The sequence below is a fragment of the Salvelinus fontinalis genome, chromosome 25, assembly GCF_029448725.1.
Source record: "Salvelinus fontinalis isolate EN_2023a chromosome 25, ASM2944872v1, whole genome shotgun sequence".
Classification (NCBI taxonomy): domain Eukaryota; kingdom Metazoa; phylum Chordata; class Actinopteri; order Salmoniformes; family Salmonidae; genus Salvelinus; species Salvelinus fontinalis.
The window spans coordinates 39,002,259-39,029,114 of record NC_074689.1 but is presented as its reverse complement, the minus strand read 5'-3'; the positions used below and the strand labels follow the sequence as shown (position 1 = coordinate 39,029,114).

The 26,856-nt window shown below is 51.7% G+C and overlaps 1 protein-coding gene across 2 annotated transcripts in view; it reads right to left on the bottom strand.

Annotated features, from left to right (window-relative positions):
• Positions 1–26,856, bottom strand: part of LOC129823270 (divergent protein kinase domain 2A-like) — a 150,641-nt gene that overhangs the window by 90,312 nt on the left and 33,473 nt on the right. For both annotated transcript variants that reach the window (XM_055882192.1, XM_055882194.1), the window contains exon 2: positions 12,112–13,000. In XM_055882192.1, coding sequence (XP_055738167.1) covers positions 12,112–12,765 — 654 coding nt within the window. In that variant the 5' untranslated portion in view covers positions 12,766–13,000. The remainder of the gene's footprint in view (positions 1–12,111; positions 13,001–26,856) is intronic.

Genomic DNA, 26,856 nt, shown 5'->3' with positions numbered 1-26,856 from the left:
GTTCCACTCCTGCCCACAGTTCCCACCCTGATCCATTACTCATGACGACCAGTAAACACAAGATGGTAGAGTTTAAATGTGTCTGTAAGATAAGGACAGGAGATGATTCACCAAGCCTTGGAGCTGAGGTATAATGGCATTAAAACACTGATGGAATTATCCACAATGCAAGGTTTTTTAGAGCGGACACAAGAGGAGGGAGAGAGAAAGAGACAGACGGATAGAGGAAGAGGGATAGAGAGACGGACCACACAAGGCTAATCAGATTTGACAGATTGGCTTAGCTAAAGGACCGATCTGGTCTTTGTCCTTCCAGACGTCTGGAGGTGTAGGGGGCTGAGTGAGGCTGAGTGAGGCTGAGTGAGGGATTGGAGGTCACATCACAATACTGAACATCTACACAGGCTAGGCCCATTATTGTCACAACCCTTCACGAGATACGGTCAATGCCAAATGAAATTGCAATTGATTAGTTGATTGTAAATCACCGGGGGGGGGGGGGGGGGGGGGGGGGGGTCAGACAGACAGAGATAGAGGACTCTAGATTCATAGAACCCAGGTCAGAGTTAGATAGAGGACTCTAGATTCATAGAACCCAGGTCAGAGTTAGATAGAGGACTCTAGATTCATAGAACCCAGGTCAGAGTTACATAAAGGACTCTAGATTCATAGAACCCAGGTCAGAGTTAGATAGAGGACTCTAGATTCATAGAACCCAGGTCAGAGTTAGATAGAGGACTCTAGATTCATAGAACCCAGGTCAGAGTTAGATAGAGGACTCTAGATTCATAGAACCCAGGTCAGAGTTAGATAGAGGACTCTAGATTCATAGAACCCAGGTCAGAGTTACATAAAGGACTCTAGATTCATAGAACCCGGGTCAGAGTTAGAGGACTCTAGATTCATAGAACCCAGGTCAGAGTTACATAAAGGACTCTAGATTCATAGAACCCAGGTCAGAGTTAGATAGAGGACTCTAGATTCATAGAACCCAGGTCAGAGTTAGATAGAGGACTCTAGATTCATAGAACCCGGGTCAGAGTTAGTTAGAGGACTCTAGATTCATAGAACCCAAGTCAGAGTTAGATAGAGGACTCTAGATTCATAGAACCCAGGTCAGAGTTAGATAGAGGACTCTAGATTCATAGAACCCAGGTCAGAGTTAGATAGAGGACTCTAGATTCATAGAACCCAGGTCAGAGTTAGTTAGAGGACTCTAGATTCATAGAACCCAGGTCAGAGTTAGATAGAGGACTCTAGATTCATAGAACCCAGGTCAGCGTTAGTTAGAGGACTCTAGATTCATAGAACCCAGGTCAGAGATAGATAGAGGACTCTAGATTCATAGAACCCAGGTCAGAGTTAGATAGAGGACTCTAGATTCATAGAACCCAGGTCAGAGATAGATAGAGGACTCTAGATTCATAGAACCCAGGTCAGAGTTAGATAGAGGACTCTAGATTCCTAGAACCCAGGTCAGAGTTACATAAAGGACTCTAGATTCATAGAACCCAGGTCAGAGTTAGTTAGAGGACTCTAGATTCATAGAACCCAGGTCAGAGTTAGATAGAGGACTCTAGATTCATAGAACCCAGATCAGAGTTAGTTAGAGGACTCTAGATTCATAGAACCCAGGTCAGAGTTAGATAGAGGACTCTAGATTCATAGAACCCAGGTCAGAGTTAGATAGAGGACTCTAGATTCATAGAACCCAGGTCAGAGTTAGATAGAGGACTCTAGATTCATAGAACCCAGGTCAGAGTTAGTTAGAGGACTCTAGATTCATAGAACCCAGGTCAGAGTTAGATAGAGGACTCTAGATTCATAGAACCCAGGTCAGCGTTAGTTAGAGGACTCTAGATTCATAGAACCCAGGTCAGAGATAGATAGAGGACTCTAGATTCATAGAACCCAGGTCAGAGTTAGATAGAGGACTCTAGATTCATAGAACCCAGGTCAGAGATAGATAGAGGACTCTAGATTCATAGAACCCAGGTCAGAGTTAGATAGAGGACTCTAGATTCCTAGAACCCAGGTCAGAGTTACATAAAGGACTCTAGATTCATAGAACCCAGGTCAGAGTTAGTTAGAGGACTCTAGATTCATAGAACCCAGGTCAGAGTTAGATAGAGGACTCTAGATTCATAGAACCCAGATCAGAGTTAGTTAGAGGACTCTAGATTCATAGAACCCAGGTCAGAGTTAGATAGAGGACTCTAGATTCATAGAACCCAGGTCAGAGTTAGATAGAGGACTCTAGATTCATAGAACCCAGGTCAGAGTTAGATAGAGGACTCTAGATTCATAGAACCCAGGTCAGAGTTAGATAGAGGACTCTAGATTCATAGAACCCAGGTCAGAGTTAGATAGAGGACTCTAGATTCATAGAACCCATTTAAACATGGACATTGCCAATGACGGCTTCCACCACTTTAAAGTATTCTATGAATGATAGAGTAAAGTATGAATGAATGATACACCAGGTTTGGTTCAGGACTCCAGCACTGCTAGTGGCAGTAAATTATCAATATTAGCTTTACCCTTTTCTTCAAAAACAAAATGAAAATGTGCTACTTTAACATAGAGATAGCCTCAATGGCGCTACCAATTCTGCCACAGCTTTCATAATGTCACAGATACAAAAAGGAGTCCGCTAACTCTGCCTGTACCTAAGTACAGTCAGGGGGATTGCAGAAGTGATCCTGCAGTGTTTCTCAATCCAGGTCCCGGGGACCCAAATAGGGGCAGATTTGATTTCTTTTATAGATTTTCTCTCTTCACAAATTAAAAGGTTTGATGAGTTGATGGATGGAATCAGGTGTAGTGTCCAGGCAGAAGCTAAATGAATGTGACTCCTTTTGGGTACCCAGGTTAGAAACACTGCCCTACTGCATACTGTTGAAAGGGAAGAGACAGAAATAGTCTATGGATTGGCCTGTTTCAAAACTAGTTTTACACACACACACACACACACACACACACACACACACACACACACACACACACACACACACACACACACACACACACACACACACACACACACACACACCACACAAAAAGACCATCCCACTTTGAATAATTCAAACCTGCCCTCCATTTACTGTAAATATGCAGTAACTCAGTAGGTCTAACTCTAGGCAATCCCTGACCTTCAAAGGAAGTCCCCACCACAGCACTCCATAACACTTCTCCATATTGGTTGAGGAGGACGTATTTAGAAGCTGCAGGTTGGTTTTGGGGTTGGGTCTGATTGATGCTAAGTGGTTAAAGATCTATGGCGGAAGAAAGAGGGTTTGGTACCCTACACTCTGATATGTCCCTGTTTACTTCCAATAATATCATGACATTTTTTTACAGAAAGTTGAAAATAGATGTTTTTTGTGAAACTTTTTTTTTTTTTTTTAAAGTGGGAACTTGTTTGCTGTCTGACTTGGGAGAATGATGCTCTGTGTGTTGCTGCTGCAGAAGGGTGGGGGAAGGGTCGTGTGTTGCTGCAGCAGCAGGGTGGGGGAAGGGCCGTGTGTTGCTGCTGCAGCAGGGTGGGGGAAGGGTCGTGTGTTGTTGCAGCAGCAGGGTGGGGGAAGGGCCGTGTGTGCTGCAGCAGCAGGGTGGGGGAAGGGCCGTGTGTTGCTGCAGCAGCAGGGTGGGGGAAGGGCCGTGTGTTGCTGCAGCAGCAGGGTGGGGGAAGGGCCGTGTGTTGCTGCAGCAGCAGGGTGGGGGAAGGGTCGTGTGTTGCTGCTGCAGGGTGGGGGAAGGGCCGTGTGTGTTGCTGCTGCAGGGTGGGGGAAGGGCCGTGTGTTGCTGCAGCAGGGTGGGGGAAGGGCCGTGTGTTGCTGCAGCAGGGTGGGGGAAGGGCCGTGTGTTGCAGCAGCAGGGTGGGGGAAGGGCCGTGTGTTGTTGCTGCAGGGGGGGGAAGGGTCGTGTGTGTTGCAGCAGCAGGGTGGGGGAAGGGTCGTGTGTGTTGCAGCAGCAGGGTGGGGGAAGGGCCGTGTGTTGCTGCAGCAGGGGGGGGAAGGGCCGTGTGTTGTTGCAGGGTGGGGGAAGGGCCGTGTGTGTTGCTGCAGGGTGGGGGAAGGGTCGTGTGTGTTGCAGCAGCAGGGTGGGGGAAGGGTCGTGTGTGTTGCTGCAGGGTGGGGGAAGGGCCGTGTGTGTTGCAGCAGGGTGGGGGAAGGGCCGTGTGTGTTGCAGCAGGGTGGGGGAAGGGCCGTGTGTTGCTGCAGCAGCAGGGTGGGGGAAGGGCCGTGTGTTGCTGCAGCAGCAGGGTGGGGGAAGGGCTGTGTGTTGCTGCAGGGTGGGGGAAGGGTCGTGTGTGTTGTTGCAGGGTGGGGGAAGGGCCGTGTGTGTTGCAGCAGGGTGGGGGAAGGGCCGTGTGTGTTGCTGCAGGGTGGGGGAAGGGCCGTGTGTGTTGTTGCAGGGTGGGGGAAGGGTCGTGTGTTGCTGCAGCAGCAGGGTGGGGGAAGGGCCGTGTGTTGCTGCAGCAGCAGGGTGGGGGAAGGGTCGTGTGTTGCTGCAGCAGCAGGGTGGGGGAAGGGCCGTGTGTTGCTGCAGCAGCAGGGTGGGGGAAGGGTCGTGTGTTGTTGCAGCAGCAGGGTGGGGGAAGGGCCGTGTGTGTTGCAGCAGCAGGGTGGGGGAAGGGCCGTGTGTTGCTGCAGGGTGGGGGAAGGGCCGTGTGTTGTTGCAGCAGGGTGGGGGAAGGGCCGTGTGTTGTTGCAGCAGGGTGGGGGAAGGGCTGTGTGTTGCTGCAGGGTGGGGGAAGGGCCGTGTGTTGTTGCAGCAGGGTGGGGGAAGGGTCGTGTGTGTTGCTGCAGGGTGGGGGAAGGGCCGTGTGTTGTTGCTGCAGGGTGGGGGAAGGGCCGTGTGTTGTTGCAGCAGGGTGGGGGAAGGGTCGTGTGTGTTGCTGCAGGGTGGGGGAAGGGCCGTGTGTTGTTGCTGCAGGGTGGGGGAAGGGCCGTGTGTTGTTGCTGGGTGGGGGAAGGGTCGTGTGTTGCAGCAGGGTGGGGGAAGGGCCGTGTGTTGCAGCAGGGTGGGGGAAGGGTCGTGTGTGTTGCTGCAGGGTGGGGGAAGGGCCGTGTGTTGCTGCAGGGTGGGGGAAGGGCCGTGTGTTGTTGCTGCAGGGTGGGGGAAGGGTCGTGTGTGTTGCAGCAGGGTGGGGGAAGGGCCGTGTGTGTTGCAGCAGGGTGGGGGAAGGGCCGTGTGTTGCTGCAGGGTGGGGGAAGGGTCGTGTGTGTTGCTGCAGGGTGGGGGAAGGGCCGTGTGTGTTGCTGCAGGGTGGGGGAAGGGCCGTGTGTTGCTGCAGCAGCAGGGTGGGGGAAGGGCCGTGTGTTGCTGCAGGGTGGGGGAAGGGCCGTGTGTGTTGCAGCAGCAGGGTGGGGGAAGGGCCGTGTGTTGCTGCAGGGTGGGGGAAGGGCCGTGTGTGTTGCAGCAGCAGGGTGGGGGAAGGGCCGTGTGTTGCTGCAGGGTGGGGGAAGGGCCGTGTGTTGTTGCTGCAGGGTGGGGGAAGGGCCGTGTGTGTTGCTGCAGGGTGGGGGAAGGGTCGTGTGTGTTGCAGCAGGGTGGGGGAAGGGCCGTGTGTTGCTGCAGGGTGGGGGAAGGGCCGTGTGTTGTTGCAGCAGCAGGGTGGGGGAAGGGCTGTGTGTGTTGCTGCAGGGTGGGGGAAGGGCCGTGTGTGTTGCAGCAGGGTGGGGGAAGGGTCGTGTGTGTTGCTGCAGGGTGGGGGAAGGGCCGTGTGTGTTGCTGCAGGGTGGGGGAAGGGCCGTGTGTTGCTGCAGGGTGGGGGAAGGGCCGTGTGTTGTTGCTGCAGGGTGGGGGAAGGGCCGTGTGTTGTTGCTGCAGGGTGGGGGAAGGGTCGTGTGTTGTTGCTGCAGGGTGGGGGAAGGGTCGTGTGTGTTGCTGCAGGGTGGGGGAAGGGCCGTGTGTTGCTGCAGCAGCAGGGTGGGGGAAGGGCCGTGTGTTGCTGCAGGGTGGGGGAAGGGTCGTGTGTTGTTGCTGCAGGGTGGGGGAAGGGTCGTGTGTGTTGCTGCAGGGTGGGGGAAGGGCCGTGTGTTGCTGCAGCAGCAGGGTGGGGGAAGGGCCGTGTGTTGTTGCTGCAGGGTGGGGGAAGGGTCGTGTGTGTTGCTGCAGGGTGGGGGAAGGGTCGTGTGTTGTTGCTGCAGGGTGGGGGAAGGGCCGTGTGTTGCTGCAGGGTGGGGGAAGGGCCGTGTGTTGTTGCAGGGTGGGGGAAGGGCCGTGTGTTGTTGCTGCAGGGTGGGGGAAGGGCCGTGTGTTGTTGCAGCAGCAGGGTGGGGGAAGGGCCGTGTGTTGCTGCAGCAGCAGGGTGGGGGAAGGGCCGTGTGTTGCTGCAGCAGCAGGGTGGGGGAAGGGCCGTGTGTGTTGCTGCAGGGTGGGGGAAGGGCCGTGTGTTGCTGCAGCAGCAGGGTGGGGGAAGGGCCGTGTGTTGTTGCTGCAGGGTGGGGGAAGGGCCGTGTGTTGTTGCAGCAGCAGGGTGGGGGAAGGGCCGTGTGTTGTTGCTGCAGGGTGGGGGAAGGGTCGTGTGTTGTTGCTGCAGGGTGGGGGAAGGGCCGTGTGTTGTTGCAGCAGCAGGGTGGGGGAAGGGTCGTGTGTGTTGCTGCAGGGTGGGGGAAGGGCCGTGTGTTGCTGCAGGGTGGGGGAAGGGCCGTGTGTTGCTGCAGGGTGGGGGAAGGGCCGTGTGTTGTTGCAGGGTGGGGGAAGGGCCGTGTGTTGTTGCTGCAGGGTGGGGGAAGGGCCGTGTGTGTTGCTGCAGGGTGGGGGAAGGGCCGTGTGTTGCTGCAGGGTGGGGGAAGGGTCGTGTGTTGTTGCAGCAGCAGGGTGGGGGAAGGGCCGTGTGTTGCTGCAGGGTGGGGGAAGGGCCGTGTGTTGCTGCAGGGTGGGGGAAGGGCCGTGTGTTGCTGCAGGGTGGGGGAAGGGCCGTGTGTGTTGCTGCAGGGTGGGGGAAGGGCCGTGTGTTGCTGCAGCAGCAGGGTGGGGGAAGGGCCGTGTGTTGCTGCAGGGTGGGGGAAGGGCCGTGTGTGTTGCTGCAGGGTGGGGGAAGGGCCGTGTGTTGCTGCAGCAGCAGGGTGGGGGAAGGGCCGTGTGTTGTTGCTGCAGGGTGGGGGAAGGGCCGTGTGTTGTTGCAGCAGCAGGGTGGGGGAAGGGCCGTGTGTTGTTGCTGCAGGGTGGGGGAAGGGCCGTGTGTTGTTGCTGCAGGGTGGGGGAAGGGCCGTGTGTTGTTGCAGCAGCAGGGTGGGGGAAGGGCCGTGTGTTGCTGCAGGAGCAGGGTGGGGGAAGGGCCGTGTGTTGCTGCAGGGTGGGGGAAGGGCCGTGTGTTGCTGCAGGGTGGGGGAAGGGCCGTGTGTTGCTGCAGGGTGGGGGAAGGGCCGTGTGTGTTGCTGCAGGGTGGGGGAAGGGCCGTGTGTGTTGCTGCAGGGTGGGGGAAGGGTCGTGTGTTGTTGCAGGGTGGGGGAAGGGCCGTGTGTGTTGCTGCAGGGTGGGGGAAGGGTCGTGTGTTGTTGCAGGGTGGGGGAAGGGCCGTGTGTTGCTGCAGCAGCAGGGTGGGGGAAGGGCCGTGTGTTGTTGCTGCAGGGTGGGGGAAGGGCCGTGTGTTGTTGCAGCAGCAGGGTGGGGGAAGGGCCGTGTGTTGTTGCTGCAGGGTGGGGGAAGGGCCGTGTGTTGTTGCAGCAGCAGGGTGGGGGAAGGGCCGTGTGTTGCTGCAGCAGCAGGGTGGGGGAAGGGCCGTGTGTTGCTGCTGCAGGGTGGGGGAAGGGCCGTGTGTTGTTGCAGCAGCAGGGTGGGGGAAGGGCCGTGTGTTGCTGCAGCAGCAGGGTGGGGGAAGGGCCGTGTGTTGCTGCTGCAGGGTGGGGGAAGGGCCGTGTGTTGTTGCTGCAGGGTGGGGGAAGGGCTGTGTGTGAAACGGGAGGGAGGGGGAAGTAGGTTATCCATCATTTAGACTAGTTGCTGCCGTAGGTTATCCATCATTTAGACTAGTTGCTGCCGTAGGTTATCCATCATTTAGACTAGTTGCTGCCGTAGGTTATCCATCATTTAGACTAGTTGCTGCCGTAGGTTATCCATCATTTAGACTAGTTGCTGCCGTAGGTTATCCATCATTTAGACTAGTTGCTGCCGTAGGTTATCCATCATTTAGACTAGTTGCTGCCGTAGGTTATCCATAATTTAGACTAGTTGCTGCCGTAGGTTATCCATCATTTAGACTAGTTGCTGCCGTAGGTTATCCATCATTTAGACTAGTTGCTGCCGTAGGTTATCCATCATTTAGACTAGTTGCTGCCATAGGTTATCCATCATTTAGACTAGTTGCTACCATAGGTTATCCATCATTTAGACTAGTTCCTGCCGTAGGTTATCCATCATTTAGACTAGTTGCTGCCATAGGTTATCCGCCATTTAGACTAGTTGCTGCCATTTTATTTTATTTTTTGACCTTTATTTAACCAGGTCGGCCAGTTGAGAACAAGTTCTCATTTACAACTGCAACCTGGCCAATATAAAAGCAAAGCAGTTCGACACAAACAGAGTTACACATGGGATAAACAAGAGTACAGTCAATAATACAGTAGAAAAATAAGTCTATATACAATGTGAGCAAATGAGGTGAGATAAGGGAGGTAAAGGCAAAAAAAGGCCATGGTGGCGAAGTAAATACAATATAGCAAGTAAAACACTGAAATGGTAGATTTGCAGTGGAAGAATGTGCAAAGTAGAGATAGAAATAATGGGGTGCAAAGGAGCAGAATAAATAAATACATACAGTAGGGGAAGAGGTGTCTGGGCTAAATTATAGATGGGCTATGTACAGATGCAGTGATCTGTGAGCTGCTCTGACAGCTGGTGCTTAAAGCTAGTGAGGGAGATAAGTGTTTCTAGTTTCAGAGATTTTAGTAGTTCGTTCCAGTCATTGGCAGCAGAGAAGTGGAAGGAGAGGCGACCAAAGGGGGAATTGGTTTTGGGGGTGCCATAGGTTATCCATCATTTAGACTAGTTGCTGCCATAGGATATCCATCATTTAGACTAGTTGCTGCCATAGGTTATCCATCATTTAGACTAGTTGCTGCCATAGGTTATCCATCATTTAGACTAGTTGCTGCCATAGGTTATCCATCATTTAGACTAGTTCCTGCCGTAGGTTATCCATCATTTAGACTAGTTGCTGCCATAGGTTATCCATCATTTAGACTAGTTGCTGCCATAGGTTATCCATCATTTCGACTAGTTGCTGCCATAGGTTATCCATCATTTCGACTAGTTGCTGCCATAGGTTATCCATCATTTAGACTAGTTGCTGCCATTGGTTATCCATTATTTAGACTAGTTGCTGCCGTAGGTTATCCATCATTTAGACTAGTTGCTGCCATAGGTTATCCATCATTTAGACTAGTTGCTGCCATAGGTTATCCATCATTTAGACTAGTTCCTGCCGTAGGTTATCCATCTTACCATCTGGTAGTGACCGTCGGGATCAGGTCCTAATGGAGGGTTTGGTTGGTATTACACCCAGCCCTGCTCTGTTCTTCTCCTGACTGACAGCCCTGTCCCTTCTGTTTCCTGAAGAGCCCCCGAGGGCAGAAGGGTTCCCTGAAGAGCCCCCCGAGGGCAGAAGGGTTTCCTGAAGAGCCCCCGAGGGCAGAAGGGTTTCCTGAAGAGCCCCTGAGGGCAGAAGGGTTTCCTGAAGAGCCCCCTGAGGGCAGAAGGGTTTCCTGAAGAGCCCCCGAGGGCAGAAGGGTTTCCTGAAGAGCCCCCCGAGGGCAGAAGGGTTTCCTGAAGAGCCCCCTGAGGGCAGAAGGGTTTCCTGAAGAGCCCCCAAGGGCAAAAGGGTTTCTTGAAGAGCTCCCTGAGGGCAGAAGGGTTTCCTGAAGAGCCCCTGAGGGCAGAAGGGTTTCCTGAAGAGCCCCCGAGGGCAGAAGGGTTTCCTGAAGAGCCCCCGAGGGCAGAAGGGTTTCCCGTAGAGCCCCCGAGGGCAGAAGGGTTTCCCGTAGAGCCCGCGAGGGCAGAAGGGTTTCCCGAAGAGCCCCCGAGGGCAGAAGGGTTTCCTGAAGAGCCCCCGAGGGCAGAAGGGTTTCCTGTAGAGCCCCCGAGGGCAGAAGGGTTTCCTGTTGAGCCCCCGAGGACAGAAGGGTTTCCTTTTGAGCCCCCGAGGGCAGAAGGGTTTCCTGTAGAGCCCTCGAGGGCAGACGGGTTTCCTGCAGAGCCCCTGAGGGCAGAAGGGTTTCCTGAAGAGCCCCCTGAGGGCAGAAGGGTTTCCTGTAGAGCCCCCGAGGGCAGACGGGTTCCCTGAAGAGCCCCCGAAGGCAGAAGGCTTTCCTGAAGAGCCCCCGAGGGCAGAAGGCTTTCCTGAAGAGCCCCCGAGGGCAGAAGGCTTTCCTGTAGAGCCCCCGAGGGCAGAAGGCTTTCCTGTAGAGCCCCCGAGGGCAGAAGGGTTTCCTGTAGAGCCCCCGAGGGCAGAAGGGTTTCCTGCAGAGCCCCCCGAGGGCAGAAGGGTTCCCTGAAGAGCCCCCGAGGGCAGACGGGATCCCTGATGAGCCCCCGAGGGCAGACGGGATCCCTGAAGAGCCCCCGAGGGCAGAAGGGTTCCATGCACCTTTAACACTAGAACCGCCTGGCCTTTCAGCCTATCAGTAACCGCTAGAGAAGCGTCCTCTTTAGCATACGCATCAGATGCATATCAATCTGCAAGGTGCATAAGCACCAACGCTTGATAAATAGTGCACTAACATTTGTCATTCCTAGTGAAAAATGTAGGCCTAAAGCCAATTTGACATCTTCGGTTAATGATGCGTCACCATTCTAACAGACGAATAACTACATGACTGGGCAGGGGCGCAGCAATGGTTGGGCCTGGGAGGGCATAGGCCCACCCACTGGGGAGCCAGAACCAGCCAATCAGAATAAGTTTTCAGACGATTCCAGGGGTGAAGAAAAATGATGTGGAGGTCCTGGGCTGAAGTGGTTAAACGTGGTCTGTGGTTGTGAGGCCGGTTGGACGTACAGCCAAATTTTTCAAAACGACTTTGGTAGCGGCTTATGGTAGATAAATGAACATTATATTCTCTGGCAACTGCTCTGTTGTACATTGCTGTAGTCAGCATGCCAATTGCACGCTCCCTCAAAACTTCTGTGACATTGTGTTGTGTGACAAACCTGCACATTTTTAGAGTGGCCTTTTATTGTCCCCAGCACAAGGTGTATCTGTGTAATGATCATGCTGTTTAATCTAAATCTTGATTATGCCAAACCTGTCAGGTGGATGGATTATCTTGGCAAAGGAGAAATGCTCACTAACAGGGATGTACACATATTTCTACACAAAATTTGAGAGAAATAAGAAAACAGTACAAATAAATAAAAACCCTTGAATGAGTAGGTGTCCAAATTTTTGACTGGTACTATAGAAAAAAAATAAAACATTTTAAAAAATTGTTTCAACGGTATTGAAGGTATTGAAAAACCTTCTTGTGGCGTTTTCCAAATACCCCAGTATACGGTATATAGCCTAGTTTATACAATACGCCAGTATACGGTATACCGCCCAAGCCTAGTTTATACAATACCCCAGTATACGGTATGTACAGTATACCGCCCAAGCCTAGTTTATACAATACCCCAGTATAGGGTATACCGCCCAAGCCTAGTTCATACAATACCCCAGTATACGGTATACCACCCAAGAATAGTTCATACAATACCCCAGTATACGGTATACCGCCCAAGCCTAGTTCATACAATACCCCAGTATACGGTATACCGCCCAAGCCTAGTTCATACAATACCCCAGTATACGGTATACCGCCCAAGCCTAGTTCATACAATACCCCAGTATACGGTATACCGCCCAAGCCTAGTTTATACACGTATATCTTTAAGTTGAACATTCTGGTGAAATTCTCACACTGTAGAAAGGGTCAAATAGGCCTAACAGTATAATTGGCACCTGACTTCGACAGGTTTCTCTAAAACATGTCAGCAGTCTTGACACTGCATCTCACTCAGAAGGTAATAACCAATAGGAAACAACGAAGACAGCTTGACCTTTTAAATGCAGTAACATAGAGGAAACACTAGAAGAGGGCAGGGTATTAAAGGTCTTTTAGTTCCTACCTGTAGTACGAGGGGCTCAGGGTTAAAGGCCAGGGTCATCAGTAGCTGCATCCTCTCTGTGTCCTTCAGGTTCTTCAGCAGGAAGCTGCCAGAGTCTTTGGTTTCGGCATAGCGCCGAACCACCCTGTCCAGCAGCCTCTGGGAGGGGCAGTGAACCAGGTCAGACCAGCCCTCTACCACCTCAGGGGTCAGAAGCCTCACGTCACCGTTCAGCCTGGCGAACTCCGTCTTGTATATGGCCTGGATGAGGTCGCAGCGAGGACGGCCAGTAGCTCTCTTACAGATCTTCTGGTCAATGTCCGCCAGCTCCTGGTTGGATCCCAGGCGTTTGAGCACCACGCGCCTCGTCCCCTCCCGCGGCTCTCCGTACTGGGCGAAATACACGTTCTTGACGTTGAAGACATCCAGGAAGCGCAGGCGTCCCCAGGTCTCGAAGGACACCTGGCCGTTCATGAACTTCCTGCACCAGCTGGTGCCGAAGCAGGCGGGACACTTGTTGAGGTTGATGAAGCGGCGGTCCGTCAGCTCGTTCTTCTGGAAGGAGGCGAACAGGTTGTGGGTGTTCATCAGGAGGATAACAAACAGACCGACCACCAGTAGAAGCTTCAGACAACGGTAGAGACGACTCAGCTTCAGAGGCAGGAAACGCAGCATGGTGGGACAGGATGTGGAGGTCAGGGGTTAGGGGAACTGTTGAGAGTATTGTCGGGACAGGGGACGGGGGGGACGATCCAAGCCTCACAGCCTCTCTGTCATGTTGCACTGGGGCATCAGAGGGCCTGGTAGGGGTGAGGCTGGCACAGTAGCCCCATGCCAAGCTCTGGCACAGGCCGGTGAGTCATGTTCTCCCCGTCTGTGTCTGTTGAACCTTGAGACTCGACCGGTGAGCCTGCAACCAAGCAGAGAAGAGACAAGAGAGAGAGACAAGAGAGGAGAACATTACACAAGATGCCAGCGAAATACAAAAAGGATACATTTCACAACAGTTGCGCCATATGTCTCTTGGTTGATGATAACCTCATCTCTGAGCTTCCAACTTACACCTCACTTAAAACAAGGAGTGAATTTGTGGCATTTGAAATTGTTTCACAAATGGGAATCGCCCAAGACATTTGAGAGAATTATTACCTTCTATACAGAAACGAGATGGGGCAGGGGAGGGGCTTGGTGACAGGTGGGGGGGCTTGGTGTAAGTATTAATAGGAAGGCCAACCAAATAGCGCGTGGGCCAACCCCATAGAGCATGGGCTAATCACTAGCGCGTGGGCTAATCACTAGCGCGTGGGCTAATCACTAGCGCGTGGGCTAATCACTAGCGCGTGGGCTAATCACTAGCGCGTGGGCTAATCACTAGCGCGTGGGATATTGTTAATGAGACCAGTGTTCATTTTCTATAATGCCAGCTACAGGAAGTTGGTCATCATTAGTGAATGATGATTATACGTGGTTCTGGTTACATTTGGAACAAACGGCATTTTCACAGACTTGAAACGCAGATCAGTGATTATTACAAAAAAAACAGGTTAAACTATTTTGATAGAATAATTTAATTATTAATGGGTCTGATGTTTGTGGAAGGTTTATATTTATCTTAGGTATAGTTTCACAAGCTCTAAATTCTTTAGATTATAGCTGACTGCTTGAAATGCAGTGGATTTGACCTTTACAAATTGTACAACAAAGCTTATTTAGAGAAATATATATTGTGAATCGACCAAAAAGTTTGACAATAATGTAGATAGGACTGGTTAATATGGACTAAAAATCCTATGTTCAAGTCCCCGTTTTTCTCTGTATCATCATTAAAATCACAAGGCTACAGATCCTCGGAAGTCTCCAGCTGACTTTCACCGTCTCCCTGACAACAGATAATATAGTACGTCTCGATGTTGATGATCCAGCTGTGGCGGTATCCGTCCCTTTAACTTCTGCGAGAAAAGTTCTGTAACACTAAACGGTATAGGAGCACCGATCTCTCTCTCACACACACACACACACACACACACACATCTATTGGTTCTCCCTTTAAAATGGACCCTTTGTGAATCACAGAAGAGAACCTCGCTAAGGAGTTTAACATTTGATCAGCAGAGTTGCCCCGGACGGTTTTAATCTAGCTTTGAAGTAGACGGTATAAAAGAGCCTGTGTCACAACAGTAACAGCAAAAGGGGGAGAGAGAGAGAGAGAGAGCGAGAGAGAGAGAGAGAGAGGGAAATGAGTGAGCGAGCGGGAAATGAGTGAGCGAGAGGGAAATGAGTGAGCGAGAGAGAGAGAGAGAGAGAGAGAGAGAGAGAGAGAGAGACAGAGAGGGTGAAAGAAACAGAGATGGTTTGCAACTTGCAGACTTGTTTACGTGTTGCTGTGCGTTTTGTTGCCAACCTTACTTTGCTACCTGACAACTTTACGGTTTTTACTTTTTAATTACTGTTTATATTTTTTGTTTTTCCCCTCACAACTTTTTTTTTTTTCATTCAACTTTTTCACTCCGGACGCTTTATCTGTTCGTCAGGACTTCCAACAGCCGTAGCTAGGTAGTAACATTAACATGATGCCTTCTAATGGCAGTCGCTCACTCCTCTTTAAATCTGCGTATTCCTCCAAAGCTCAGCTGTCCTGAGTCTGCACAACTCTACCAGGACCTAGGATCAAGAGGGACACTCAAGTGTTTTAGTACTATATCTCTTGACACAATGATGAAAATAATCATGGCCTCTAAACCTTCTAGCTGCATACTGGATCCTATTCCTACTAAACTGCTGAAGGAGCTGCTTCCTGTGCTTGGCCCTCCTATGTTGAACATAATAAACGGCTCTCTATCCACCGGATGTGTACCAAACTCATTAAAAGTGGCAGTGATAAAGCCTCTCTTGAAAAAGCCAAACCTTGACCCGGAAAATATAAAAAACTATCGGCCTATATCGAATCTTCCATTCCTCTCAAAAATTTTAGAAAAAGCTGTTGCGCAGCAACTCACTGCCTTTCTGAAGACAAACAATGTATACGAAATGCTTCAGTCTGGTTTTAGACCCCATCATAGCACTGAGACTGCACTTGTGAAGGTGGTAAATGACCTTTTAATGGCGTCAGACCGAGGCTCTGCATCTGTCCTCGTGCTACTAGACCTTAGTGCTGCCTTTGATACCATCGATCACCACATTCTTTTGGAGAGACTGGAAACCCAAATTGGTCTACACGGACAAGTTCTGGCCTGGTTTAGATCTTATCTGTCGGAAAGATATCAGTTTGTCTCTGTGAATGGTTTGTCCTCTGACAAATCAACTGTACATTTCGGTGTTCCTCAAGGTTCCGTTTTAGGACCACTATTGTTTTCACTATATATTTTACCTCTTGGGGATGTCATTCGAAAACATAATGTTAACTTTCACTGCTATGCGGATGATACACGGCTGTACATTTCGGTGAAACATGGTGAAGACCCAAAATTGCCCTCGCTGGAAGCCTGTGTTTCAGACATAAGGAAGTGGATTGGATGGCTGCAAACTTTCTACTTTTAAACTCGGACAAAACAGAGATGCTTGTTCTAGGTCCCAAGAAACAAAGAGATCTTCTGTTTAATCTGACAATTAATCTTGATGGTTGTAAAGTCGTCTCAAATAAAACTGTGAAGGACCTCGGCGTTACTCTGGACCCTGATCTCTCTTTTGACGAACATATCAAGACTGTTTCAAGGACAGCTTTTTTCCATCTACGTAACATTGCAAAAATCAGAAACTTTCTGTACAAATATAATGCAGAAAAATTAATCCATGCTTTTGTTACTTCTAGGTTAGACTACTGCAATGCTCTACTTTCCGGCTACACGGATAAAGCACTAAATAAACTTCAGTTAGTGCTAAATACGGCTGCTAGAATCCTGACTAGAACCAAAAAATTGTATCATATTACTCCAGTGCTAGCCTCTCTACACTGGCTTCCTGTTAAGGCAAGGGCTGATTTCAAGGTTTTACTGCTAACCTACAAAGCATTACTTGGGCTTGCTCCTACCTATCTTTCCGATTTGGTCCTACCGTACATACCTACACGTACGCTACGGTCACAAGACGCAGGCCTCCTAATTGTCCCTAGAATTTCTAAGCAAACAGCTGGAGGCAAGGCTTTCTCCTATAGAGCTCCATTTTTATGGAATGGTTTGCCTACCCATGTGAGAGACGCAGACTCGGTCTCAAACTTTAAGTCTTTACTGAAGACTCATCTCTTCAGTAGGTCCTATGATTGAGGGTAGTCTGGCCCAGGAGTGTGAAGGTGAACGGAAAGGCTCTGGAGCAACGAACCGCCCTTGCTGTCTCTGCCTGGCCGGTTCCCCTCTCTCCACTGGGATTCTCTGCCTCTAACCCTATTACAGGGGCTGAGTCACTGGCTTACTGGTGCTCTTTCATGCCGTCCCTAGGAGGGGTGCGTCACTTGAGTGGGTTGAGTTACTGACGTGATCTTCCTGTCTGGGTTGGCGCCCCCCTTGGGTTGTGCCGTGGCGGAGATCTTTGTGGGCTATACTCGGCCTTGTCTCAGGATGGTAAGTTGGTGGTTGAAGATATCCCTGTAGTGGTGTGGGGGCTGTGCCTTGGGAAAGTGGGTGGGGTTATATCCTTCCTGATTGGCTCTGTCCGGGGGTATCATCGGATGGGGCCACAGTGTCTCCTGACCGCTCCTGTCTCAGCCTCCAGTATTTATGCTGCAGTAGTTGTGTCGGGGGGCTAGGGTCAGTTTGTTATATCTGGAGTACTTATCCTGTCTTATCCGGTGTCCTGTGTGAATTTAAGTATGCTCTCTCTAATTCTCTCTTTCTTTCTCTCTCTCGGAGGACCTGAGCCCCAGGACCATACCTCAGGACTACCTGGCATGATGACTCCTTGCTGTCCCCAGTCCACCTGGCCGTGCTGCTGCTCCAGTTTCAACTGTTCTGCCCGCGGCTATGGAACCATGACCTGTTCACCGGATGTGCTACCTGTCCCAGACCTGCTGTTTTCAACTCTCTAGAGACAGCAGGAGCGGTAGAGATACTCTTAATGATCGGCTATGAATAGCCAACTGACATTTACTCCTGAGGTTCTGACTTGTTGCACCCTCGACAACTACTGTGATTATTATTATTTGACCATGCTGGTCATTTATGAACATTTGAACATCATGGCCAGGTTCTGTTATAATCTCCACCCGGCACAGCCAGAAGAGGACTGGCCACCACTCATAGCCTGGTTCCTCTCTAGGTTTCTTCCTAGGTTTTGGCCTTTCTAGGGAGTTTTTCCTAGCCATCGTGCTTCTACACCTGCATTGCTTGCTGTTTGGGGTTTTAGGCTGGGTTTCTGTACAGCACTTTGAGATATCAGCTGATGTAAGAAGGGCAATATAAATACATTTGATTTGATTTGATAGTGACACGTGGCAGCAGAGCAGTAGCTTCCGATCTGGGTTGTTGATAGAGACACGTGGCAGCAGAGCAGTAGCTCCTGACCTGGGATGTTGATAGAGACATGTGGCAGCAGAGCAGTAGCTCCTGACCTGGGATGTTGATAGAGACACGTGGCAGCAGAGCAGTAGCTCCTGACCTGGGATGTTGATAGAGACATGTGGCAGCAGAGCAGTAGCTCCTGACCTGGGATGTTGATAGAGACACGTGGCAGCAGAGCAGTAGCTCCTGACCTGGGATGTTGATAGAGACACGTGGCAGCAGAGCAGTAGCTCCCGACCTGGGATGTTGATAGAGACACGTGGCAGCAGAGCAGTAGCTCCTGACCTGGGATGTTGATAGAGACACGTGGCAGCAGAGCAGTAGCTCCTGACCTGGGATGTTGATAGAGACATGTGGCAGCAGAGCAGTAGCTCCTGACCTGGGATGTTGATAGAGACATGTGGCAGCAGAGCAGTAGCTCCTGACCTGGGATGTTGATAGAGACACGTGGCAGCAGAGCAGTAGCTCCTGACCTGGGATGTTGATAGAGACATGTGGCAGCAGAGCAGTAGCTGCCAACCTGGGATGTTGATAGAGACACGTGGCAGCAGAGCAGTAGCTCCCGACCTGGGATGTTGATAGAGACATGTGGCAGCAGAGCAGTAGCTCCTGACCTGGGATGTTGATAGAGACACGTGGCAGCAGAGCAGTAGATCCTGACCTGGGATGTTGATAGAGACATGTGGCAGCAGAGCAGTAGCTGCCAACCTGGGATGTTGATAGAGACACGTGGCAGCAGAGCAGTAGCTCCTGACCTGGGATGTTGATAGAGACACGTGGCAGCAGAGCAGTAGCTCCTGACCTGGGATGTTGATAGAGACACGTGGCAGCAGAGCAGTAGCTCCTGACCTGGGATGTTGATAGAGACACGTGGCAGCAGAGCAGTAGCTCCTGACCTGGGATGTTGATAGAGACACGTGGCAGCAGAGCAGTAGCTCCTGACCTGGGATGTTGATAGAGACACGTGGCAGCAGAGCAGTAGCTCCTGACCTGGGATGTTGATAGAGACATGTGGCAGCAGAGCAGTAGCTCCTGACCTGAGCTGTTGATAGAGACACGTGGCAGCAGAGCAGTAGCTGCCGATCTACTCAATAGCAATACTAGAAGACTGATGAAGTGTCTGTGTTAAATTCACAATGGCTTTGACCATGAAAATTGCCCATCCTCAATTAGAGCTCATTAAGACATGGCTATTAGGGCCGCTGCTAACTTGAGGAGGAAACAGCTAACGAGCAGGAGAAGAGCTAGCTGCTAGTGCGATTAATGCGTGTCGACGACCTCCGTACGTGCTCGTCGACACGGCAAGAGACGGGAAGTGACACGGGACTGGGAGCAGCGAAGAGAGCAGACACACACAGGACGCCACACCTCTCTGTCTGCTTACTGCAGCAGCAGCAGCAGGATCCAGTCCCCATTACTTTACTGCAATGCTATGTAAAGGAGCCTGCCAAGCTGAGGCATTCACCCTGCAGCTCTTCTCCTCCTCAACCCACATTCCACCAGACTAGCTAAAAAGACATTAGAATTAGAAATTATGCACCCGTCTAGCATCACCGCTTTTCCTTTCCTTTGCTCCACGTAAAATACATCTGGTTATCTCGACACAGAGAAAAAGGCTCCTGCGGAATTTCTCATTTGCCAGTTCTATTTGAAATTACATTTCATTGAGCAAACTAATTGGCAGAATGTAAATCCATTCCAAGGTGCACATGAGATCACGTGGAACCATTGCCTTAAGCACGGTACACAGAACTATTCATATTTTGGGCATTTCCATATTACCCCCCCCCCCCCCATCTGCCTAAATATGAACGGGGGGGGACACCAGCGATTTAATACTGTCTGAATTTTATTAAATTCTAAAAAAAGCCTCATACCGAAACTTTGCATTCGTATTCCGCAGACACAGCGACGGGGGGGAAGAGAAGATTGTATGAGAGAGGGTAAGTAGATTGGGAGAGAGAGAGAGAGAGAAAGGGAACGAGAGCAAGAGAGATAGCGCACGAACACAAGAGGTAAAAACTGATGTCGATAAGAAGCCTCAAAAAAGGGACGGCTTCCTGGCTGCCTTGTATAACAGAGAGTGTGAGTGGGGACGCCGGCCGCAGTGGAGACGGTTGAACATCTCCAGCATGATATGATCTCTATTCAAGTAACATTTAGCAGGTGGCACGGAGCTCCACGAGGCACAAAGGCATCCAGAGACCAGGCCCACCTCAGGAGGGGCTATCAGAGTTCAGGCCCACCTCAGGAGGGGCTATCAGAGTCCAGGCCCACATCAGGAGGGGATATCAGAGTCCAGGCCCACATCAGGAGGGGATATCAGAGACCAGGCCCACATCAGGAGGGAATATCAGAGATCAGGCCCACATCAGGAGGGGATACCAGAGACCAGGCCCACATCAGGAGGGGATACCAGAGACCAGGCCCACATCAGGAGGGGATATCAGAGACCAGGCCCACCTCAGGAGGGGATATCAGAGACCAGGCCCACCTCAGGAGGGGATATCAGAGACCAGGCCCACATCAGGAGGGGATATCAGAGACCAGGCCCACATCAGGAGGGGATATCAGAGACCAGGCCCACATCAGGAGGGGATATCAGAGACCAGGCCCACATCAGGAGCGGATATCAGAGACCAGGACCACATCAGGAGGGGATATCAGAGACCAGGGCCAGCCAACCGGACAGAGACCAGGGCCGGCAAGCCAGCCAGAGACCGAGGCCAGCCAGCCAGAGACCGGGGCCAGCCAGAGACCGGGGCCAACCAGAGACCGGGGCCAACCTGCCAGCCAGCCAGAGACCGGGGCCAACCGGACAGACCAGGGCCAGCAGGCCAGAGACCAGGGCTAAGAGGGAGAAGGGCCAGCAGGCCAGAGACCAGGGCCAGCAGGCCAGCGACCAGGGCTAACCAGACAGACCAGGGCCAGCAGGCCAGAAACCAGGGCTAAGAGGGAGAAAGGCCAGCAGGCCAGAGACCAGGGCCAGCAGGCCAGCGACCAGGGCTAACCAGACAGACCAGGGCCAGCAGGCCAGAGACCAGGGCTAAGAGGGAGAAGGGCCAGCAGGCCAGAGACCAGGGCCAGCAGGCCAGCGACCAGGGCTAAGAGGGAGAAGGGCCAGCAGGCCAGAGACCAGGGCTAACCAGACAGACCAGGGCCAGCAGGCCAGAGACCAGGGCTAAGAGGAAGAAGGGCCAGCAGGCCAGAGACCAGGGCCAGCAGGCCAGCAACCAGGGCTAAGAGGGAGAAGGGCCAGCAGGCCAGAGACCAGGGCTAACCAGACAGACCAGGGCCAGCAGGCCAGAGACCAGGGCTAAGAGGGAGAAGGGCCAGCAGGCCAGAGACCAGGGCCAGCAGGCCAGAGACCAGGGCTAAGAGGGAGAAGGGCCAGCAGGCCAGAGACCAGGGCCAGCAGGCCAGAGACCAGGGCCAGCAGGCCAGAGACCAGGGCCAGCAGGCCAGAGACCAGGGCCAGCAGGCCAGAGACCAGGGCTAAGAGGGAGAAGGACTAACTTCTAACCTCTGGCTGTTGGAGGAGAGAGATGCTTCAAAGCCACCTCTGACTAGGCTTGGGCAGTAAACCTTATATAGCCTACCGTCTACCGGGGTACTACCGTCCGCCGAGGTACTACCGTCTGCCGGGGTACTACCGTCTGCCGGGGTACTACCGTCTACCGGGGTACTACCGTCTACCGGGGTACTACCGTCTACCGGGGTACTACCGTCTGCCGGGGTACTACCGTCTACCGGGGTACTACCGTCTACTACCGTCTACCGGGGTACTACCGTCTACCGGGGTACTACCGTCTACCGGGGTACTACCGTCTACTACCGTCTACCGGGGTACTACCGTCTGCCGGGGTACTACCGTCTGCCGGGGTACTACCGTCTACCGGGGTACTACCGTCTACCGGGGTACTACCGTCTACCGGGGTACTACCGTCTGCCGGGGTACTACCGTCTACCGGGGTACTTTGAAATAACGTCATTTTCACACGTTTGGGGTGTGGCCTAAAGCTCGGTGCTACAAATCATGTTATTTACAGCTCAGAGCTTTAGCTACGATTTGGTGTGGCTAGCTAGCGAAGATTTGGTGTGGCTAGCTAGCGACGATTTGGTTTGGCTAGCTAGCGACGATTTGGTTTGGCTAGCTAGCGACGATGTGGTTTGGCTAGCTAGCGACGATGTGGTTTGGCTAGCTAGCGACGATTTGGTTTGGCTAGCTAGCTACGATTTGGTTTGGCTAGCTAGCTACGATTTGGTTTGGCTAGCTAGCTACGATTTGGTTTGGCTAGCTAGCTACGATTTGGTGTGGCTAGCTAGCTACGATTTGGTGTGGCTAGCTAGCGACGATTTGGTGTGGCTAGCTAGCGACGATTTGGTGTGGCTAGCTAGCGACGATTTGGTGTGGCTAGCTAGCGACGATTTGGTGTGGCTAGCTAGCGACGATTTGGTGTGGCTAGCTAGCGACGATTTGGTTTGGCTAGCTAGCGACGATTTGGTTTGGCTAGCTAGCTACGATTTGGTTTGGCTTGCTAGCTACGATTTGGTTTGGCTAGCTAGCTACGATTTGGTTTGGCTAGCTAGCTACGATTTGGTTTGGCTAGCTAGCTACGATTTGGTTTGGCTAGCTAGCTACGATTTGGTTTGGCTAGCTAGCTACGATTTGGTTTGGCTTGCTAGCTACGATTTGGTTTGGCTAGCTAGCTACGATTTGGTTTGGCTAGCTAGCTACCATTTGGTTTGGCTAGCTAGCTACCATTTGGTTTGGCTAGCTAGCTACCATTTGGTTTGGCTAGCTAGCTACCATTTGGTTTGGCTAGCTAGCTACCATTTGGTTTGGCTAGCTAGCTACCATTTGGTTTGGCTAGCTTGCAAGATCAAGCTTCTTGGTTACAGCAGAGACAATCAAACCTCTCCTGTAACTAGATCCCTGCTGCCTACATTTGTTTTGTGCATAACAAGTTTTTTTTTTTTAAGAAATACATTTGAAAAGAAATAGCACCCCTTGTGTGCACTGCCAGTAATACCATATACCCTGGTATGGTACAGGAATAGTATAAAGGCATGAAACTCTGGATACTCCACACCCCTACCTCTGACCCCACAGGGCCTGCTAAGGAGAGGACGTCTGGAACAAGCCCTGTAAGAGACCTTACACAGACAACCGCAGAGTAATGAGATGACTGGCTGGCTGGCTGAATGACTGCCTGGCTGAATGACTGACTGGCTGAATGACTGGCTGGCTGAATGACTGGCTGGCTGAATGACTGACTGGCTGAATGACTGGCTGGCTGGCTGGCTGACTAGCTGGCTGGCTGGCTGAATGACTAGCTGGCTGGCTGACTGACTAGCTGGCTGGCTGAATAACTAGCTGGCTGGCTGAATAACTAGCTGGCTGGCTGGCTGGCTGGCTGAATGACTAGCTGGCTGGCTGAATGACTAGCTGGCTGAATGACCAGCTGGCTGGCTGAATGACCAGCTGGCTGGCTGAATAACCAGCTGGCTGGCTGAATAACTAGCTGGCTGGCTGAATGACTAGCTGGCTGGCTGAATGACTAGCTGGCTGGCTGAATGACTAGCTGGCTGAATGACCAGCTGGCTGGCTGAATGACCAGCTGACTGGCTGAATGACTAGCTGGCTGGCTGAATGACTAGCTGGCTGACTAGCTGGCTGGCTGGCTGACTAGCTGGCTGGCTGGCTGACTAGCTGGCTGGCTGGCTGACTAGCTGGCTGGATGAATGACCAGCTGGCTGGATGAATGACCAGCTGGCTGACTGAATAACTAGCTGGCTGACTGAATAACTAGCTGGCTGGCTGAATGACTAGCCGGCTGGCTGAATGACTAGCTGGCTGAATGACTAGCTGGCTGGCTGAATGACTAGCTGGATGGCTGAATAACTAGCTGGATGGCTGAATGACTAGCTGGATGGCTGAATGACTAGCTGGATGGCTGAATGACTAGCTGGCTGGCTGAATGACTAGCTGGCTGGCTGAATGACTAGCTGGCTGGCTGAATGACTAGCTGGCTGGCTGAATAACTAGCTGGCTGGCTGAATAACTAGCTAGCTGGCTGGCTGGCTGGCTGGCTGGATGAATGACTAGCTGGCTGGCTGAATAACTCGCTGGCTGGCTGAATAACTCGCTGGCTGGCTGAATAACTCGCTGGCTGGCTGAATAACTCACTGGCTGGCTGAATAGCTGGCTGGCTGAATGACTAGCTGGCTGGCTGAATGACTAGCTGGCTGGCTGAATGACTAGCTGGCTGGCTGAATGACTAGCTGGCTGGCTGAATGACTAGCTGGCTGGCTGAATGACTAGCTGGCTGGCTGAATGACTAGCTGGCTGGCTGAATGACTAGCTGGCTGACTAGCTGGCTGGCTGGCTGACTAGCTGGCTGGCTGGCTGGCTGGCTGGATGAATGACCAGCTGGCTGGATGAATGACTAGCTGGCTGGCTGAATGACTAGCTGGCTGGCTGAATGACTAGCTGGCTGACTAGCTGGCTGGCTGGCTGGCTGGATGAATGACCAGCTGGCTGGCTGAATAACTAGCTGGCTGGCTGAATAACTAGCTGGCTGGCTGAATGACTAGCTGGCTGGCTGAATAACTAGCTGGCTGGCTGAATGACTAGCTGGCTGGCTGAATGACTAGCTGGATGGCTGAATAACTAGCTGGCTGGCTGAATGACTAGCTGGCTGGCGGAATGACTAGCTGGCTGGCTGAATGACTAGCTGGCTGGCTGAATGACTAGCTGGCTGGCTGAATGACTAGCTGGCTGGCTGAATGACTAGCTGGCTGGCTGAATGAATAGCTGGCTGGCGGAATAACTAGCTGGCTGGCGGAATAACTAGCTGGCTGGCGGAATAACTAGCTAGCTGGCTGGCTGGATGGCTGGCTGGATGAATGACTAGCTGGCTGGCTGAATAACTCGCTGGCTGGCTGAATAACTCGCTGGCTGGCTGAATAACTCGCTGGCTGACTAGCTGGCTGGCTGAATGACTAGCTGGCTGGCTGAATGACTAGCTGGCTGGCTGAATGACTAGCTGGCTGGCTGGCTGAATGACTAGCTGGCTGGCTGAATAACTAGCTGGCTGGCTGAATAACTAGCTGGCTGGCTGAATAACTAGCTGGCTGAATAACTAGCTGGCTGAATAACTCGCTGGCTGGCTGAATAACTCGCTGGCTGGCTGAATAACTCGCTGGCTGACTAGCTGGCTGGCTGAATGACTAGCTGGCTGGCTGAATGACTAGCTGGCTGGCTGAATGACTAGCTGGCTGGCTGGCTGAATGACTAGCTGGCTGGCTGGCTGAATGACTAGCTGGCTGGCTGAATAACTAGCTGGCTGGCTGAATAACTAGCTGGCTGGCTGAATAACTAGCTGGCTGAATAACTAGCTGGCTGAATAACTAGCTGGCTGGCTGGCTGGCTGAATGACTAGCTGGCTGGCTGAATGACTAGCTGGCTGGCTGAATAACTAGCTGGCTGAATAACTCGCTGGCTGGCTGGCTGGCTGAATGACTAGCTGGCTGGCTGAATAACTAGCTGGCTGGCTGACAATAACTAGCTGGCTGGCTGACTGAATAACTAGCTGGCTGGCTGGCTGAATAATTAGCTGGCTGGCTGGCTGGCTGACTGAATAACTAGCTGGCTGGCTGACTGAATAACTAGCTGGCTGGCTGACTGAATAACTAGCTGGCTGGCTGGCTGGCTGACTGAATAACTAACTAGCTGGCTGGCTGGCTGGCTGGCTGAATAACTAGCTGGCTGGCTGACTGAATAACTAGCTGGCTGGCTGACTGACTGACTGAATAACTAGCTGGCTAGCTGACTGACTGAACAACTAGCTGGCTAGCTGGCTGGCTGACTGAATAACTAGCTGGCTGACTGAATAACTAGCTGGCTGGCTGGCTGACTGGCTGCTGCGGATTAATGAGAGGACATATTTTTTCCCCATTCAAGAGAGAAAGACAATTAGTATGGTTACATGCACACAATAATGTAATTATTGTGAATAGTCAGATTAATATAATAGTTTGATTAAAACGTTTACATGCTTTGCAAGAAGAATGATTTCCCTAATAATCCTGTTTCCATGGACACATCTGAAATCAGGCTACCTGATGGGACTTAAATGCTGTGGCTAGCTAAAATTAATACTTTCCATTTTTCCAAACTCACTTCACGTCGCTGGAACGCTGATTCAGTGCTTTACACGTCCTAATCATTCAAAAGACCGCTGACTAAAACACCTTGTTTTCTGAGCATATGCTTTACTACCATTTTGACCTTACGCCGATTAAGATTAGCAGAGTAAGGTGTTTACATGACTATTGTCATACTCGGCCTTCTGACGTAATCAGTTTAATATCCACCACCTGTATTATGTAGCCTAGTCAGGCATCAATTAAGTGAGGAGGATCACCTGTATTATGTAGCCTAGTCAGGCATCAATTAAGTGAGAAGGATCACCTGTGTTATGTAGCCTAGTCAGGCATCAATTAAGTGAGGAGGATCACCTGTATTATGTAGCCTAGTCAGGCATCAATTAAGTGAGGAGGATCACCTGTGTTATGTAGCCTAGTCAGGCATCAATTAAGTGAGGAGCATCACCTATGTTATGAGCATGCTACTAATTACTAAGACACGCTACAGGGCTACGTAGAACTGTGGAATCCCTCCTCTTCCATCATCTGTTAATAGGAATATCTATTTCAAATGTGTAATAAACAGGTTGAACATTTAACGTGAGGTTGGTGACTGACTCCAGTTGACCCTTGACCCTTAACTTTGAGAAAGATGAAGCATGTTTGAGCTTAAAAAGCATGCATTCAGGGAAAGGGGGGGATACCTAGTCAGTTGGAAAGGGAAAGGGGGATACCTAGTCAGTTGTAAAGGGAAAGGGGGGGATACCTAGTCAGTTGTACAGGGAAAGGGGGGGATACCTAGTCAGTTGTACAGGGAAAGGGGGGGATACCTAGTCAGTTGTACAGGGAAAGGGGGGGATACCTAGTCAGTGGTACAGGGAAAGGGGGGGATACCTAGTCAGTTGTAAAGGGAAAGGGGGGGATACCTAGTCAGTGGTACAGGGAAAGGGGGATACCTAGTCAGTTGTAAAGGGAAAGGGGGGGGATACCTAGTCAGTTGTAAAGGGAAAGGGGGGGGATACCTAGTCAGTTGTAAAGGGAAAGGGGGGGGATACCTAGTCAGTTGTAAAGGGAAAGGGGGGGGATACCTAGTCAGTTGTAAAGGGAAAGGGGGGGGATACCTAGT